The 19,498-nt window shown below is 34.9% G+C and overlaps 1 protein-coding gene and 1 long non-coding RNA gene across 2 annotated transcripts; both read right to left on the bottom strand.

Annotated features, from left to right (window-relative positions):
- Nucleotides 1-7,710: 7,710 nt before the first annotated feature.
- Nucleotides 7,711-11,059, bottom strand: LOC136801944 (uncharacterized). Its single transcript, XR_010845931.1, has 2 exons — nucleotides 10,732-11,059; nucleotides 7,711-8,309 (listed from the first exon to the last, which is right to left on the bottom strand). It is a non-coding gene; the product is annotated as an uncharacterized lncRNA (long non-coding RNA).
- A 4,762-nt stretch (nucleotides 11,060-15,821) lies between these two features.
- Nucleotides 15,822-17,463, bottom strand: LOC136801938 (calponin homology domain-containing protein DDB_G0272472-like). Its single transcript, XM_067058634.1, has one exon. The coding sequence runs from the start codon at nucleotides 17,422-17,424 to the stop codon at nucleotides 15,976-15,978; it is 1,449 nt and encodes a 482-aa protein (XP_066914735.1). The 5' UTR covers nucleotides 17,425-17,463; the 3' UTR covers nucleotides 15,822-15,975.
- Nucleotides 17,464-19,498: the final 2,035 nt, after the last annotated feature.

Raw genomic sequence — 19,498 nt, forward strand, 5'->3', positions numbered from 1 at the left:
AGCTCTGAAAATATGTACTAGTTATCGCATGACTTCGAGTGCAATACGAGAAATATTTTACGAGTACCGAGATTTTTCCGTAATATTTTTCCGAGCCTTTAGGCGAGGAAAAATATCGGTAAAATCTCGGAACGAGTAAAATATCGAGTATTGCACGAGAAGTCATGTGATAACTAATTTATTGTCGACTCAAAAAAATTGTCCTCTTTTTGTTTTAAAAGTTACTTCCGCCTACTTCTGCTTCTGTGTACTTTCGAATGTTTTTATTCGAAAATCTAATTCGAACGTTAGATTCGAACAAAATAACATTCGATAACTTCCCGCCGAAAATATTCACACAAAAACAAAATAGAGAAACATTTTTCGATCATTTTCGATCCAGAAGTTTTGTTTTGAAAGGTTGCAGATTTTTCAGAGATGTATTTGAAAGTTTCTAGATTGATAATTCAAAATGCAGATGATGTACAGTATGGTTTCGATAGAGAAGGAACCCTCCATCATTGGATTAATCAGATTGATAAATTCAGTCTTTTTCTATGTTTTTGTTTCGATGACATGGCCATGGGAAAGAATAGCAGAGGAAAGGAGTCCCACGATGGAAATGTATGCTTGTAAAAATGGTTAAAGAACAACATTTTTCAACAGCAAAACAATTTGGATACTTGCTTGATTATCGTCAAGCTCTAAATGTTTCGAACTTTAGAAGGAAGATGTAATGATTGTTGAGTTGAAAAGTCAAGGACGTACGTTGTTGTCGAGAACGAGAATTAGGAGAGAACTTTTATAAAAATCACTCGTCATTTGGTTTAATACAAGACATTACACTTTCCTTGTTATGTTATGAGAAATTTTATTGGCAAATATTCAAGAATCTCAAGTTTTTTTGTATGCATTGATAAAAAACTGTTTGGTTATCACATGGACAAATTTGCCACAAGTTGAAAATATTTGGGTGGTGTCAAGTAGTTTTATAATAAATTCTTAGTTCATCAGATTTGATTTTAGTGTCTTTTATGGAAGAACTCCAAAGTAAAAGTTAATCTGAACATATTTTTGTTGCGTTTCCCCCTTTGATGTTTGATTCCCAAGTCAGTTTCTCCGAAAGTCAGTTCTTTTCGGCTGTTTTGTTTTGATTTTTCTCCCGCCGCTTACCCAGTCCCCCAAAAGTCAACGCGGTCATATTTCCAGACTAAAGAAATATGAAATATCGCAAATATCTCGATGCTCTCGACCAATCAAAACGCTGATATTTTTTTGGGTCGGCAATAAGACGAAATATCTGAACTATATTCCATATTGTACTCGGTACAGTGTGATAAATATTATGTATACAGGGTGTCCTGAGAAAAGTACTGCGTCAGACCACTTCTATAAGTAAAAAATATTGTGTATACAACTAAGTTTCTTTTTTAGATGCAAAACTTTGTTGGTTTATTTTTAAATAAGAGTGATACACTTTTTGGACCTACCTTAAGGTAGTCCTTTAAATTAACCCTTGTCTGTTCGTCCGTTCGTCTGTTGCCAGCTTTTCTCGGGATCGGCTCATTAGTTTTTTCTAATTTTTTGCACAATGATGTAAAATGGCAATACCCAAAATGTGACGGAGCCCGATTTTCGAAAAAAAAATTTTTCCGGTCGCCAGGTCCGGAAATGTCCCGGAAAAAGCGGTTTTTTGGGATTTTCTCGAGATTTTATCATTATTTTTTTCTGATTTTTTGTACATAGAGGCGCATTAGTACTACCGAAAAGATGTTGAAAACCGTTTTTCGAAAAAAAAAATTTTCCGGCCTGTAGAACTGGAAATATTCCGGAAATCGCCGTTTTTCGTATTTCCGTGACACTTTTTCAACTTATTTTACAGAAAAAGGTTCTCTGTGGTGATACCCAAAACTTTGCATCATTTAATTTTCAATAAAATAATTTTTTCAATCCGGAACTCCTTAAAAATCGCCGGAACAGCCGAAAACCGGCGTAAAACAGATATCCTTCATTTTTTCGAGTTATACTTGACAGATTTTCATGGTTTTTTGCACAATGATGCAAAATGGCAATGTTCAAAATGTGACGGAGCCCAATTTTCGAAAAAAAAATTTTTCCGGCCGAAAATACCGGAAATATGCCGGAAAAACTGTTTTTTTGGCATTTTCTCGAGATTTTATCATTAGTTTTTTCTGATTTTTTGCTCTAAGATGCGTATTAACAATGCCCAAAACATGGCCGAGTCCAATTTTCGAGAAAAAAATTTTTTCGGTCGAAAATGCCGGAAATATGCCGGAAATCGCCGTTTTTCTGGATTTTCATTGGATTTTTTTCTTATAATTGGTTGTTTTTTCATTCAAAAACATTATTAATAAGCATGTTTCAATTTTCAAAAAAATTGAAACCGGAACTACTCAAAAATCGCCCGGAACAACCTATTTTCGCCGGAAAGACAGTATTTCTTGAATCTCTCGAGCTGTACTTTATATTTTTTTATGAAATTTTTCACACTGATGCAAGATGACAATACCTAAAATGTGACGGAGCCCGATTTTCGAAAAAACATTTTTTTCCGGCTGAAAATGCCGGAAATATGCCGGTAAAACCAGTTTTTTGACATTATCTCGAATTTGATTTTTGAAATTGAAATGATTTTTTGCAGAAAGATGCGTATTCGCAATGCTCAAAACATGACCGAGTTTACTTTTTGCGAAAAATTCTTTCCCGGCTGAAAATGCCGGAAATATGCCGGTAATCGCCGTTTTTGCAGATTTTCATTTGGCTTTTTTCTTACTTCTTTGTTTTTTTACACAACATTATTGATAACAAATCCCACCATTAAGCATGATTCAATTGTCAATAAAACTGATTTTTGCAACCGGAACTTTCTATTTCTATTTTCCCTACTCCCCTTCCCTCTTCCCCCATCAACAATCAATGATAAGATTTAATGTGTTATGCATTTTTGCAAAGCGCTATATCGTCTGACTGATTGTTTTCATTTTTCTCCTTATTGTCTTATTATTCAGCTTTCATCATCAGGTAGGTCCATTCAGCATGTTGCTTGTTTTTTTTTATAAGAACCAGTAAATTTTTGTTGAGGCTCGGCTGTTCTTATTTTTTTGGCACTTCGAGCCTCAAATTGTTCTTATCCTGTTCTTATTTTTAGGGCAAATTTGGGGGTATTTTTGGGTTTGAACCCTAATTTCATTAATTTGGCCCTTATTTCACCTAAAACTCAGCAACTCCAGGCTCAGGATTATTCTTAAATTGTTCTTATTTTTTGGCATTTTTGAGCCTCATTGTTCTTATAAAATTGTTCTTATAAAAAAAAAAAAGTGTATCGTTTCTTTACTCATCCATTTTGACCCACAAGCTTTTTGTACATTGAATCAACACGGATGCGGAGCAATATTGGTCAGAAAGAGGAAAAAGAATTAGATAGCTTTTTCGAGCCTATTTTTTGCTTATATTTAAATTTTCAGCCAGCCTTGAAATGGTAGCCGTGCCGTGAAAAAAAAGTAGTTTTTTCTTATTTTTCTAATGTTCTATTAGTAGGGGGCCAAGCCTATTACAACAACTCTCTGACTAAAACACACAAAGAAATACAGCCAAACAAATGTTGTTCTTTGGAATAGACTTAAGGGCTCTGACCATAGTCGGAAAATTGATTTTAGTATTTGAACATAAAAGTTATGTTTTAGGCTCTTTAACAGATTCAACAACGAATTGCCTTTATAAATTGCTTTTTAATCAAATCCCTTAAAAGTAATTAAGAATTTAATTGCAAAAATGACGTTATGAACTTTAAAAAGACGTTATTAATATCACCTTCTTTTATAAAAAGTGCTAAGTTTTAATGGGTAATTAACCTTTTTGTTTCGAGGTTTTTTCAAACTGTCCGCAAAGAATTGAACTGTTTTAATAGCACTATTTTCAATATTTTGAAGCAAATAAGCTTTTAGAAAAATTTTCCGAAAAAATAATTTTAGTTCGATAAAAGATACACCATCTACCGCAAAAAAAAATTTCAAAATGTTTTTTCTTCGCCGAAACTAAGCTCTTCAAAGTTGAAATACTCTTCTTCGCAAAAGTCTTCATTTTCTTCTTCATCAAATTTTTTCATTACGATTCTTAAATTTTCAGACTCATGGATAATTGGCCTAACAGAATATGTATAAAATGCCACAGTTTTGTTGGCTACATCAAGTAGAAATTTATATTTTGTAAGTGGAAAATATAAAAAATTCACTATGGTCAGAGCACTTAAATGACTAGGTCGTAAAAAGGATGTCACGGAACCCCAGGCTTGCCCCCTACTAGTTTTGAACATTTTCAAGAGCGTTTTGAAATTGAACAATTGTTCTCTTTTAGGACCTGCTTATTAGTTTTTTTGATTTTTTGCACAATTTGCAAAATGCCAATACCCAAAATGTGACGGACCTGATTTTTGAGAACAAAAAAAATCGACCAAATTTGGGCCGAAAAGTGCTTAAAATAGGGTCCAAAAAAATATATGTGCAAAACTGCTTCATTAGTTTTTTTCTAGAATCCGAATCACTGCGCACGATGGCTAAACTACGCCAAGCATAAGAATGATCTCTCAAGGTCGTGGTAGATTTAAGCAATACAAAAATTGCTTTCAAAACAATTCTACTATTTTGGACCTTTTTTAAAGACAGGAAGCGATTTTTCTTGCAAACGATTGCTTCATTTAATTTTCTTGGAAAATAAAAAGATATTGTAGTTGATTTTCCTTGGAAAATACAAGAATTTGCTTCAGGTTGTTTGTTTCCCTTGTCAAATACTACAAATGTGTTTTATCTAATTTTCCTTAAAAAATACATCAAATCGTTAAAGGAAATTTTCCTTGGAAAATAGGTAAACGAAATTTTCTCTGCTTGACCTACCCTGGTGGGGTGGAGGTCCTATAAATTAACCTCTGTCCGTCCGTCCGTTCGTTACCAACTTTTCCCGAGATTGAATCTTTTGGACTTTGTGAAAAATTGGATCATTAATTTTTTCTGATTTTTTGCATGAAAGTAGCTACTTATATAGGGCACCATCATAGGTAAAAGATGGCTTAAGCAGATTTTCGCAAAAAACTTTGTTTATCTATAAGAATCACTATTAATAAGCATACATCAATATTCTTAGCCAAATTAGTCAGTTTTTTTCTCAGATAGATGTTTTTTTTGCTCATGAGGGCTTACTTTTGAAGAATATGTGTGTTTAGACATGAAATTCTGGTTGCTTGGCGTGTTTTTATAGAAAAACTGGCCAAACTCGATATTTTCTTATAAGCACATTATCAATTACTTAGGTCTATTAGCTTTTCTCGAGATTGGTTCTTTCATTCTTTATAATTTTTTGCACAAAGGTGCATAACTATAAACCCTCGAATGTGACGGAACCCGATTTTCGAAAAAAATGTTTTTGGGCAAATTTGGGCGAAAAACGAATTTTTCAGCTCAAAAAGCGCATCTTTATCTATAATAATCACTATTAATAAGCATACATCAATGTTCTTAGCCAAATTTCTCAATTTTTTGATGAGATAGTATATGTTTTTTTTGCTCACGAAGTCTTTAATATGAGAGAATATTTCACGAGCATGAAATTTTGGTTTCTAAATGTTTTTTATAAGAAACATACGACTAATTTTGATAGAGCGTCACTATTTTGTGTTCTGAATAATAGTTTAATGGTCACGTAGATATCAATTATATAATGTGTTAAATGCATAACCAGGTAGGTCGGCATAAAAGTATCACTTGTTTCTTCTGGAAAAGCACATTCTTTAATAGTATAATTTTCAAAGCCTCTCTCAAAGGCTTTCTCAATAAGATAAGTGATACTTCGCATTCTGGTTTACACAGGTTTACTTCACATAATTTGTGCGATTTTCAATTTTAACCTTGGTAGACTTTAGGCTACATACACGTTTTTTTGAATAAAAACATCGGAAGTTTTTGAAGCCTCTGGATGTTCTTAACTTTTTGAGTTTTAAGCTTAAAAATGTTCTTAACATGATCTTATTTTCGCCATTTATTGAGGATTTTTGTCCATTTTCCTAAGAAATTGGGCGAGTCCGCGAAGCCTTAAAATGTTCTTAACTTATTCTTAGCATTTCGGCCATCGAAGCCTTATGTTCTTATATAGTTTATTCTTATAAAAAACGTGTATATTTAAGATATTCCATAAGATCTTAAGGGCTCTGACCATAGTCAGAAAGTTTGTTAAGGGATTTGAAAATAAAACTTTTGTTGTGGGTTCCTTGACATTTTTCACAAGAAACTGTCTTTATAAGTTGTTTGGTTATTTATCCTGTCAAGAGTAATTGAGAATTTAGTTACAAAAATGACGTTATGAACTTTAAAAAGACGTTAATAAAATGTTATATTACCCTCTTCATCAAAAAGTGCTAAGTTTTAATGGGTAATGAACCTTTTTGTTTCAAACCTTTTTTAAATTGTCCACAAAGAATTGAACTATTTGAAATTTTTCGGTAAAATTTTCTAACTTAATGTACCAAAAATTATTTGTTCTGCGCTGAATCGAATGGGCATTCGCAATCATACCCTTTCTCACAGTCCCGATGGAGCCCCTACCACTGGAAAAATTGGCCAAAATATTATCCCCAATTGAAAATTATACTCTCCTATACTCTATTTGTGCCCCTGCTTAAAGTTATTAAATAAAAAAATTCTCAATGCAAAATATTATGCTCATTATTTTAAACCCCACAGGATTTTCTGACTTGAAACAATGGAATTCCCGCCATATAAAAAACATAGGAATATCAAACCCCATCGATTTGTCCTTTATTTTCACCCCCACTGGCTGAAAAAATCCTACCCAGTGTGTGAGAAGGGGGTGCGCAGTCACAGGGCACATTGTGCTTGTTTTTTTGTGTGATTTAATGACGTACGGCTATTGATCAGCATTGGGAAAGTGGTTGGAAAAGGATCAGCAAAAAAGGAAATTAGAAGTAAATTAGAAGCTTTTTAGGTAATCCAATCATGGTATAGTATCAGTGGTGGTCAAAGCTAATTTTTAAAAATGAGCTAGAATGCTAGGCAACCCAAAAGTGTTGTAATTTCCTATTGAAAAATGGAAAATTGAAACATTCAAGACATAAGATTTTGTTTTATCCGATTTTATTGCTTTTATGGTGGTCAAATAGCCATTTTCAAGGGTGGTGTATGTAGATTTGACCCAGAATTCAGTTAGTACTAGCTGTACTAAGTGTACAGAGGGTGGTGGTGCTACTAACTTCTTGCGAAAAAGCAGTTAGCAGGCATAGTGTCTTGTACTAACTGCTTGACACCTCCCTGGGGCAACCCCAGCTCTGACCCGAAAATTGGAGTTGCTTATAAGGGATTCTATAGTTAGACTATCGGGGACAAAGATAATCGCTCCTTGTCTTGTGTTGCTACACGCATCACCTTGTTCAAAAGTGCACCTGTTTTCCATCCTGTTGTTTTCTCTATACCCCTTATGAATTATAAAAATAAAAAGTGAAAGCTACCCTATTTCCGTCTCCACGGTATATTATTGAAAAGAAGGAGTTGTTCTGATTTCTGCCATAATAAGTCTTAATAAGTCTAAAAGTAATATAACGTAAATGGAAAAAGAAAAATAGATTTTGTAAAGAAACCTTGGATATCAAGCTGTGACCAGCTTTAAGACGTCGTTGGTTGAGATTAAACAATTTTATATTAGCCCCTATCGTTTCTATTTCTGCTTTTTGATACCTTATTGTAACACCAGGTTTATATAAATTAACAATGATAAACAAAATAAATTAAAAAATGATATTGAGCAAATAATAAAATTGAAGATCTTTTATTTTCGAATCACTTTTTGCGTAACGTCCATAGCTTTCATTTGACTCTCTTTTGAATGGTTTAAGAGGGCTTATTGGTTGAATCCCCCCCAACAGGCACACAACGTTGTTTCAACGTTCATCTAACGTTACATGGATGTTGTGAACAATAGATAAACGTTGAGACAACTTTATGTACCAGTTGATAAACCACTCCTTGCCACCGGTCTCAGCTGCTGACTGACTAAGCCATTATACTTCAAGGTTCTCAGTACTCCACAACGACATATTTTAAGTTCTCTCGTTTCCGTAAAAGACTCTCCAGTGTTCTTTTCCGTAGTTTATACCTTAGAGGAATATTTCTTCTCATCTCATGTTGCTCAATTTCTCGCCTGGTTGTTGCGTCGCCCAAATCCCGTCCTCGTTTCCTCAAACTTGAATATTTATAGATTTCATTGCAACCTCCTTTTAGGAGAGCGCACATCTGCTCCAAACGCATTCTCTGTAAGAAAAGTTAAAAGAAATAATTTTAGTTGGATCCCCAGTGTTTTATAAAATCACAACTTAATCATTATTATAGTAAGTAAGTTTGCTACCACAGTCGAGGGCGATCCGAAGGCTCCCTTTTCTCTGTACCATTTGTGAATCTTTGGTATGACCCGGCTGAGAGTTGAACCAACATCCTTGCGCTACTAAGCTGCATGCTTTACCTACGGCACTATAGTGTGCAAGTTTGTGAGTTTGAGCCCAAGCTACGTCATACCAAAGACTTTTAAAATGGTACCTGATGCCTCTTGCTTGATGCTCAGCAACTAAAGGGACGGATCAAGGGTAAGTGGAGCAATCCAGGGAAAGAAGTAGCGCCCTCGCCTACGTTCGGGTAGACAGCTAAGGAAAAGGAAGTCTTCGGGTCGCCCTCGACTGCGGTTGCAAACTTTCTTAAATACGGAATGTTGCCTAACCGTAACAAACCGAACTTCGCGTTATCTTTTCAGTCAGCGAAGAAGAGCTACAGAAAGTACAGGCTATGATGGGATAAGCTTCTTATCTTTGACGTTCCAGGTCCTTGATTTAACGTTTTCTATCTCTGCACTCAAAGCACTACCCAGCTGGCACACAACGTTGTTTAAACGTTAATCTAACGTTATATGGATGTTGTGTACGTTAGATAAACGTAGAAATGACGTTGTGTGCCAGCTGCGTACAGATAAGTGTTGCAGAAATAACGTTCCGTTCGTATTAGGATAAAAGCATTTCAGAAATTTTACTTTAAGATTAATCGTTCCTGTGAAAACTGATTTTTCTTTCTTTCCTTTAGAATGAACTGAGAGAACTGTTTCTAATATTGGTTGAGTTTGTATCCCTCTCTTGTTTTCAATTTCTTGATTAAAATCCAGATGGATCGGTTGGGGGTTTTTGATTTCTGTTCTGATTAATTTTATCTGGTTTTTATGTAGATGTTAATCAAAGCTTATCTTTCTTCATAGAGGAAATCGATTAATTAAATCCTGCAGATCAAATAATTTGTTTAGATTCATAAGTTTCGAATTATATTAGAGCAAATTTTGATTAGCTATGATTCCCACCAGACTCAACAGACTTTCCCGAGTCCAAAGATTAATCCAAAGAGCTCCACTACACTACACCAATATATTGTCAGCCAATATATTAGTGAGAATACTCCCTTCTCACAGACCAACTGGGAAGCCTTCCCACTAGAAAAATTGGCCAAAATCGTCCCAGTGAAGAATTATACTCCAATTTTTTCCCTGCTTAAAATAATCAAATAAACAAATCCTCACTGTAAAATCTTCTGCTATTTATTCCATCCCCATTCTAGCTAAAAAACATTGAAATTCAAGTCCTCAGCCATAAAAACATGGGAATATCAATCCCTATCGAGTTTTGGTCCGTTACTTTTACCCCCACTCGCTGATAAAATCCCACCGGGTCTATGAGAAGGGGGTGTTTGAGAGATCACAAAAAAGAAATACCTCAACAATTTAGGGTGATTGTTTACAGAAAGAAAATTCCCCCCCCCCTTTATTCGTATCTGTATTGTTCCTCAGAGTTTGTCATCTATATTCGCCATTCTTCCACATCTAAAGTCAGTGTTGAAAGTTCTTGCGTCTTAGGGAAGTACCGTAAGTTGGTCTAATGCCGACATCCCTCTTCTAGAGACAGGAAAATATGAAAGCCTGAATCACTGATTGAAAAAGGATTATTACTCTGTTACCACTAAGCAAAGAAAAACTGTTTTGACCTTTCTATTTCAGCTGATAAAAAGGGTGTTGGAATTAGATGAGGGATGTCGACATTAGACCAAGTTACGGTATATGAAATGGCTTTAATGTTTAACCAACCTCGTTTCCTGCGTAAAATCAGCTTTTTATCGTTACTGATAGCGCTAGATAATACCCTATAATAACTCGTTCAGCCAACACCAGGGTATTCTCTGGTGTCAATAAGTAACGTAAATAATGTCTGGGATACACGGGGGCGAGGTTGATTTTTAACAATTCTGTAAAAAATTCACCAAAACTTCATTGAAGAAGCTGTGCTAATTTGCTTTGTAAAATCCATTTTCCGTTTTAGACGAAAAATTTGTTAATACTCGGCTCCCATTGACCTATGCCTTAGTTTTCCATAAAACATCCTAGAAATTCTTTTTTTGAAGATGAGCAAAATCAATTGTGATAATTTTGTTGTTTTTTTCAACTTTTGGAGGAAAAAAAATGCAATCTTAGAAAAATTTCTTCAATGGTAATGAAATCGAGATTGAGTAAGTATACTTGATTTCTTCTGTGGTACTTTTAGTTTTATCTAGGAAAACCATTGACTTTTGGGGTAGAAATTTCAAAGTTTCGACAACAAAACCATTGCAAAGTTCAAACTCGCTTTGACCACTACACTGTTCTACTTACCGCTGTGATTCTTCTACCTAGCATTCGGATTGCCGGAGCTGTCAAAGTGTCTACTGTTGAAATTTGTGCATTGACCAAAATAAATGCAATGAAAAGAAATTCAATATTTCTTTTCGTCAAATAATTATTCTGTATCAGTTTCATGTCTTCCAATTACTATCTGTCTGTCGGTGTATCTGTTTCTCTAAAAAGTCTCTCTTTTGTTTAATCCTTGTTCATTTGCCAATGAGCTTCTTTACTGACTGATGATTTAAGGTCACGGACAGGTTGCTTTTATATTTATCTTAAGCCATATTTTTTTTTGTAGGACGCAAAATCTAAAAGCAAACAATAGTAAAAAAGAAAAGATGGCGAAAGAAAAGATCAATAGCTTCGTAATGCTGTTCATTTCTCATTGAAAATATATCTTCATTTTAATTCCTTTTTTTTTTCTTTTTTAGCGTGGTTATAAATAAAAACAATTTTTTAAGATATCGTATAAAACGAAAAAAACGAAACAAAATTTTCAACAAAAGAATAGTCTCTTTTTACTTCCCCTCCTATCAATCTTAAGCCAATCAAAAATGTCGACGTCATTAATAACCTGTGATAGGGTATTTTCTCATCCCACTGCTCGTTAATTAAAATTAATCTTATTTTTGTGCTTTTGATTTTATTTTTGGACCTACCTGGAGGTCTGCCCTCGTGGTTTATTCGTCAGTTCGCTCGTGTTTGTTGAAAATCGTAAACATCGAAAATTGTTTCTCAAAGAGATACATTTTCCAAGCGTGAAAACCAATCTAATTTCTGAAAACTTTAAATAATTTTCATAAAAGGTCAATTTCGATGCCCAATAAACGCCCCCATCCTGCGCTTGCTAATTTTTTGCTTTTTTTCCAATCCCCTCCCCAACGACCCCCCAACGAACCTTATTAAGACCCCCCCCCACCCCCTTCACTTACAGTCAGAGATACTAAATCAAGCCATTACGAGAATTTCGAATGAGAATTTGGTGATGATGGTAATAAAAAAGATTTAGTTCATAAAAAAGATTTAGTTTAGCAAACAGATTTAGTTTAGTAAACTAGATCATTCTTATGAACCTGGTGATGGTTCAAGAAAAAGAAAAATTGTTTCATGAATTTTTCAATTTTTGTTGTAACGGGCTCTTCCAGAAAAAAATTGTACATGGGGGGTGGAGGATATATTGTCCAGGGGTAGCGAAAAATCATCAAAATTTGCCTTGTCCGGGGGTAATTTTGGTTGTCCGGGGGTTACCTGATGCTTGTCCGGGGGTAAAACCCATTGTCCGGGGGGCCAAAAGCCACTTTGTCCGGGGGGTAAATCACTGAAAATTGTTATATCCTCCACCCCCCCCCCATGTACAATTTTTTTCTGGAAAAGCCCAATCCAATAAATAATATTTCTGAATTTTTTTAAAAATTTATTTAGTTTCTTAACAAACTTTCATGTTTCTGCCGTTTTACTTGGGAGTTGTTTTACAGCCCGACGGAACTACAGGTTGTGCTTCTCCATTCGTTCATTTTTGTCATTTTTTAATTGACATTTGTCTACTTTACTCGCAACAGTCCTAGTGAGTCACTATCTAGCAGTTTTTGTTTTTAATTACTTATGTAATTTATTGCCCTTATTGTACGTATACAGGGTGCCCGTTTCGACCAAAAACCACCAATTTCCGCGCGGGCATTTTTTTGTCCGCTTTATTCCACTAAAACAGTCCCAGTCCTTTTTCGCACCTATAGACAGTAAAAAAAGGTGTCAAAAAAGAATTGGATCGAGTTTAGGGTGGTAAATTAAATTTTTTTTTTAAAGTGCTAAGTTTTAATGGGAAATTGACCTTTTTGTTTCAAACTTTTTTTAAATTGTCCGCAAAGTGTTTGAAATTTTTCGGAAAATGTTTCTATGACTGTTTTTCTACGAAAAAGATTGGGATGAAAAATTAGTCAAAAGCCACTATTTTCAAGATTTCGAGACAAAGAAGCTTTTACAAAAAATTTCCGAAAATCTCTTTTTAGTTTGGTTATTCTGACGCAAAAAAGAAATTGAAAATGTTTTTTCTTCGCCGAAAATAAGGTCCTCAAAGGTTGAAATACTCTTCTTCAAAAAAGTCTTCATTTTCTTCTTCATCAAATTTTTTCATTATGATTTTTAGATTTTCAGATTCAGAAGTATTTGGCCTATCAGAAAATGTATAACATGCCATAGTTTTGTTGGTTACATCAGGCAGAGAAAACTATGTTTTATACATTGCAAATATCAAAAATTCACTATGGTCAGAGCTCTTAAAAAGGTTTCTAACTTTTTATAGTGCTAAATTTCTAAATACTGCTCAAGAGTGAAAAATCGAAAATTCTCTCCCTCGCCCAGCATTGGTAGGCGACATGATTTATTGACCCCGTTAAACTTATTCGCACGCCGGGGGCCATTTCCTTCCCAGCTGGAACACAACGTTGGTTCAACGTTCACATAACGTTATATGGATGTTGTGAGCGTTCGTGAGCGTTAGATAAACGAGGAGATTCGTTTGGTCAATCAGTGTCCAATATTCTGTAAAAGTATTATATTTTAAATTTCAGATAAAAAAACGCAACAAGGGACCCAGCTGGTACACAATTGGCAATTTCAACGTTCATCTAACGTTATATGAACGTTGTGATCGTCAGATGAACGTCGAAAAAACGTTGTGTGTCAGCGCTGGGTTCCTTCCTGGAACTTTGAGTTACACATTGTAAGCCAGTATACCGTGAAAGAAACGAAATATCGAACTTCTTCCGCAATGAAAGAAGGGGGCCATGCGTGGAAAATCTTTCTCTTTCCATTTCCTTCCTTCCTTTCCATTCGTAAATTTCAGGTAGGTCGATAATTTCCCATATGACATTTGATTTGATGTAAAGTATATTTTTCGTCCCCCTCAATCACACGGAACTAGAATTAAAGAATTTTTATCAGCTTATCATTTGAAAATAATTATCAACGAACTAAAATTATAATTTGAGTTTTTAGATTTTTTTAGACCATCTTCGTCAATAAAAAATATATGTTAGAAATCCCTTTAAATTAAGCTGGACGACAAATTAATATATTTCAATTTAATTTTATAGAAAATATATTTGTTTCATTTTTAATTAATGACACGTTTTGTGCTAATTACTATCCATTTGTTTTGAACTTTTCTACAAATAAAAAAGTCTCAATAATTTTTCTATCCTTTTTTTCAAAGAGTTAATATTTTGGTCAAATTATTCTCATTCTTTTAATCTTTTACCGCGGAAGAACATAAATCTCTTACAGTTGTCGCCGAAACCAATTTTTTTTTTTTACTTTCGTGAGAAAAACAACCTATCCAGGAGGACCCCTTCTCTACGCGTGTTTTATCCAGATGAGATCGAGTTTTTATAAGATACTTTAATAATTGGTCATTTGAAGTAATAAAAATGATGCGCTCTTTAAAAAAAGTAAAAAAATTGTTATATTACTGGTTAACGACCAACCAAATCAAATAAGAGCTTGTAAAAATCTCGTCCCGTTTTATCTTCCCACCTATACTTAAGCAAAATTACACATTTTTTAATAAGAGCAAACTATATAAGAACATAAGGCTTCGATGGTCAAGATATTAAGAACAAGTTAAGAACATTTTAATGCTTTGCGGACCATAAAACACCTATTTTCTTAGAAAAATGGACAAAAATACTCGCGAAATAGTGAAAATAAGAACATGTTAAGAACTTTTTGAGGCTAATGACTTCTATGGTTAGCATTTATTTTACAGACTTAATAATATAAAACGAGGACCAGATAATGGATAATAATAGTACAAAATTTGACAATATTTCAACGACGACCTCCATACTTCAACGACGACCTCGTCGTTTTCCACGACGTCCTCTATGAAATTGAACGACGGCCTCGATACTCCGGATTTTTACCCCGATCCCCCTGATATAAAACATTACCTGTTTCTATTGAAAAATGATGGTTCTTTTAGTTGGTAGCAAGTGGAAAAAAGCAAAAATCAGAGGATAAAATTTGACGAAAGATAAAGAAAGACTTGTTAAAACAAATACCCAAAACATATTTTCATCTGAAATTTGTCATGTTAACAGTTTGATTGAAAAACGACAAAATGAAGTACTTTATGTTAAGGCGACGATTTTCTGAATTTTAGAAGGATCTTCTTCTGAATCGGGAAGTTTGTTTCTTTGTTTACATTTTTCTATCTTCCCGTTTCTGTTTTGAAGAAATCAAACCTTACTAAACCGGCAGATCTTCCGAATTAGGAAGAATTTTTTATCTTTCCGTTTGGGTGCCGAGCTATTTTCGAAACCTAATCGGGAAGATTTTCCCGTTCGGGAGTCAAGGTAACTTCCCGTTCGGGAAGTTTCTTTCGCATTCAGATAAATCTTGCTAATCGGGTTAGTTGCGTAGATTGTCTATCTTGAATAAATTACTCTTAACAGATAGTTACATACCATCGTGCAAAGTAAACACGAGTGTTGGATATTTTTTTCCTTATTGATACAACCTAACGAGAAAAAAAAACTACAGAAACTTGGTAAAAGAGTGCCTGACTCGAGTCGCATCCATGAAAATCTTATTAAATTTTTATATGGATTGCATTTCTTGAAAGTGAGATAAAGTAAATATCTATTGGCTGTGTTAACCAGTATATCCCGTACTTAATTTATATTTTACTTAAATTTATCGCTATCTAGTAGTGCTACCATTAGGGTACCACATTCAAAAAAAAGCTCCGATCAAAAGATATTATTTGACCTCTAAGTTAGGTTGGAAAGGTAGAGTTTTAACTCCGAGCTTTAACGCTGGACTTAAGCCTTAGGACTTTCAGATCTGAGGATTCAAAAGTTCAAAAATGGTCCAATAAGGTTCAGAATATAGCCTTGAAGTTTGTAAACCCGTCCCAAATTGAAATATCCGATTAAATTTAAGAGATGACCCAAAATAGACTTTCTCGCCCGAACTCCAAATTTGAAAAACGAGGAAATAAGATAAATTAAATTCTCAATAGCTCTTGACCATGATTGTAGAAGCTTAGTTTAAAAGGAAATACGGGGCGTGAATATTTTCATGATTTGATTCCATTTCTTTATAAACTCAATAAAATTCCCACATATCGAAATTTTAAGCTCGTTTAAGTATGTATCAAATACAAAATTTAGAATGTCGTTAGCAATAGTTCAAACAAGTTAATGGATTGTTTGGGTTATCTTGGTTAATTGCTCATTAGATGTATTTTTCTTCTCTTGACGGCAAGTCGTTGAAAACATCATCATCATTCAAGTATCTTCCTCTTGGGTGATAATCTCGTCTTTGCTCTCCAAACCGTTTTCCTTCGACTCTTCCAGATGCAGCAAGATCTTGTTGGTCGGTTTCTTTCTCATTACCCTCAAGCTCTGCCAACGATAATTCTCTCTTTTCGTCGTTCAGCTCGCGTCTTTGTTCCCCAAACATGGATGCGATTCTAAGCGGCTTTCCGTTGAGACTTCGAGATGCAGCAAGGTCTTGCTCATGGATTTCGTTGTCTTTTCTCTCAAGCTCTGCCAACGACATTTCTCTCTTTTCGTCGTTCAGCTCGCGTCTTCGTTCCCCAAACATGGATGCAGTTCTAAGTGGTTCTTCGTTGAGCCTTTGAGATGCAGCAAGGTCTTGCTCATGGATTTCGTTGTCTTTTCTCTCAAGTTCTGCCAACGATAATTCTCGCTTTTCGTCGTTCAGCTCGCGTCTTCGTTCCCCAAACATGGATGGGATTCTAAGTGGTTCTTCGTTGAGCCTTTGAGATGCAGCAAGGTCTTGCTCATGGATTTCGTTGTCTTTTCTCTCAAGTTCTGCCAACGATAATTCTCGTTTTTCGTCGTTCAGCTCGCGTCTTCGTTCCCCAAACATGGATGCAGTTCTAAGTGGTTCTTCGTTGAGCCTTTGAGATGCAGCAAGGTCTTGCTCATGGATTTCGTTGTCTTTTCTCTCAAGCTCTGCCAACGATAATTCTCGTTTTTCGTCGTTCAGCTCGCGTCTTCGCTCCCCAAACATGGATGGGATTCTAAGCGGTTTTCCGTTGAGACTTCGAGATGCAGCAAGGTCTTGCTCATGGATTTCGTTGTCTTTTCTCTCAAGTTCTGCCAACGATAATTCTCGTTTTTCGTCGTTCAGCTCGCGTCTTCGCTCCCCAAACATGGATGCGATTCTAAGAGGTTTTCCGTTGAGACTTCGAGATGCAGCAAGGTCTTGCTCATGGATTTCGTTGTCTTTTCTCTCGAGTTCTGCCAACGATAATTCTCGCTTTTCGTCGTTCAGCACGCGTCTTTGTTCCCCAAACATGGATGGGATTCTAAGCGGTTTTCCGTTGAGACTTCGAGATACAGCAAGGTCTTGCTCATGGATTTCGTTGTCTTTTCTCTCAAGTTCTGCTAACGATATTTCTCGCTTTTCGTCGTCACCATCCATTCCTAATCTTTCTGCTGAGGTTTCCTTAACATCAAACTCTCTCTCTTGTTCCAATGGAAACGGATCATCTTTTTCAATAACATCATAATAATATCTTCCGAGATTTCCGAACTCCCGTCGATTGGGAAGCGGCCAGGGGTGTGATCTTCTACTCATGTAATCCATATAACTGTCATCTTCGACGGCACGTGCACACAAAATGAAACTTGTCAATATGATAAACCACTTCATGTCGGCTCCTACAATGATTATAAATTTGAATAATTAAAAAGAAATAGAAAGTTTTTATCCATAAAAATTACATAAATACACCTTTTCGACCGTTGTACCACTTTATAATTTACTTTACCACCCTAAACTCGACCCAATCCTTTTTTTACACTTTTTTCCATTGTCTTTAGGTGCGAAAAAAAGACTGGGACGGTTTTAGAGTGGTAAAACGGACAAAAAATTCCGGAGCGGCAATTGACGGCTACGGTCGAAAAGGTGCATTACAGTGAGCGTTTAGATATTCTTAAGTGATTCTTAAATTTTAAAAGAGGAGCAATTAAACTTTACTAGACGTTCAATCGCGAAAAAGTGTTCAAGAAAACCAGATCTAGCGCTATCGATGCATTTACACCGCTATAGAGTAGTGCTACCATTAGGGTACCACTTTAAAAAAGCTTCGATCAAAAGATTTCAAAGGGTTTATATAAAACTTAGTACTTTCACTGGAAATTTCGGCCAAAATATCGTCCCCAGTGGAAAATTTTACTTTTAAATTCGTCCCCACTGAAAATAATCTAATCACAACACATTAATCCTCGCTGCAAAAAATTATGCTATTTTTCCGAACCCCACTGAATTTTCTGACTTAAAAACAATGAAATTTAAATCCCCAGCCATAAAAATTATGTAGTCCCCATCGAGTTCCAGTCAGTTATTTTCACCCCCACTGGCTGAAAAAATCCTGTGAGAAGGAGGTGTTTTATGCTTCAACTTTAACTAAAAACTGCTCACCTTAAAGTATCTGTCAATTGAACGTTAAATGATATGCAATCCTTGCACATACAAATATTTATACTCTTGGATAGTTTCTCATCACGAAAATGAATTGTGATACAAATAAAAACCTTATAATCCGTTATTGTTAATTTACCCATCTAAAGTATAATAAAAAGTCTAATAATTGCATGGCACAGTATAATAATACAAAGACCACTGTTTTGCATGCCATGCGTGTGATTAAACGAAGCACTAATGAAATTTTTGAGTATTGAATATTGACGCTCTCTAATTCTGCACGCTCCACTATTTGTTCGATATGCTTCTTTATCGTACACCTCTAGGCAAAACGCACTGTCAAATATTTTTCTACTACTTATCTACTTAATATTCGATGAAAATCCAATTCCTCTTGAGAATCGAATTAGAGAATATGTCATCTACACCTACCATTGATTGTTTTACCCAGTGTTCATTATGTGATTTTCCTTCAAAAATACATGAAAGATTTCTCGGATTCATTTGTAATTTTCGTAAAAATACGCTAGAGCCCAATTTTCCTTCAAAAATACATGGAATATGTCTCGGTTTAATTTGTAATTTTCATAAAAATACGCTAGAGCCCAATTTTCCTTCAAAAATACATGAAAGATTTCTCGGATTCATTTGTAATTTTCGTAAAAATACGCTAGAGCCCAATTTTCCTTCAAAAATACATGATGAAATATGTCTCGGTTTAATTTGTAATTTTCATAAAAATACGCTAGAGCCCAATTTTCCTTCAAAAATACATGAAAGATTTCTCGGATTCATTTGTAATTTTCGTAAAAATACGCTAGAGCCCAATTTTCCTTCAAAAATACATGAAATATGTCTCGGATTAATTTGTAATTTTCATAAAAATACGCTAGAGCCCAATTTTCCTTCAAAAATACATGAAAGATTTCTCGGATTCATTTGTAATTTTCGTAAAAATACGCTAGAGCCCAATTTTCCTTCAAAAATACATGAAATATGTCTCGGTTTAATTTGTAATTTTCATAAAAATACGCTAGAGCCCAATTTTCCTACAAAAATACATGAAATATGTCTCGGTTTAATTTGTAATTTTCATAAAAATACGCTAGACCCCAATTTTCCTTCAAAAATATATTGAATGCTTTCTCAGATAATCTTTTAATTTCAAGATTTGTGCTCTCGTGGCGTGGGAGGGGGAGAAAGTTATTACAGTTTCCTCCCTATAATTCGATCTCCAATGCACTAAAGGATGTTTTTTTAATTATAGAAATAGCCGGATTACAGAGAGTGCTATACACCA

Source organism: Clytia hemisphaerica, unplaced genomic scaffold, assembly GCF_902728285.1.
Source record: "Clytia hemisphaerica strain Z4C2 unplaced genomic scaffold, Clytia hemisphaerica genome assembly, whole genome shotgun sequence".
NCBI lineage: Eukaryota > Metazoa > Cnidaria > Hydrozoa > Leptothecata > Clytiidae > Clytia > Clytia hemisphaerica.

Coding starts and splice junctions, on each gene's coding strand:
- LOC136801938 (XM_067058634.1), bottom strand. CDS start 17,424: ATGAAGTGGTTTATCATATTGACAAGTTTCATTTTGTGTGCACGTGCC.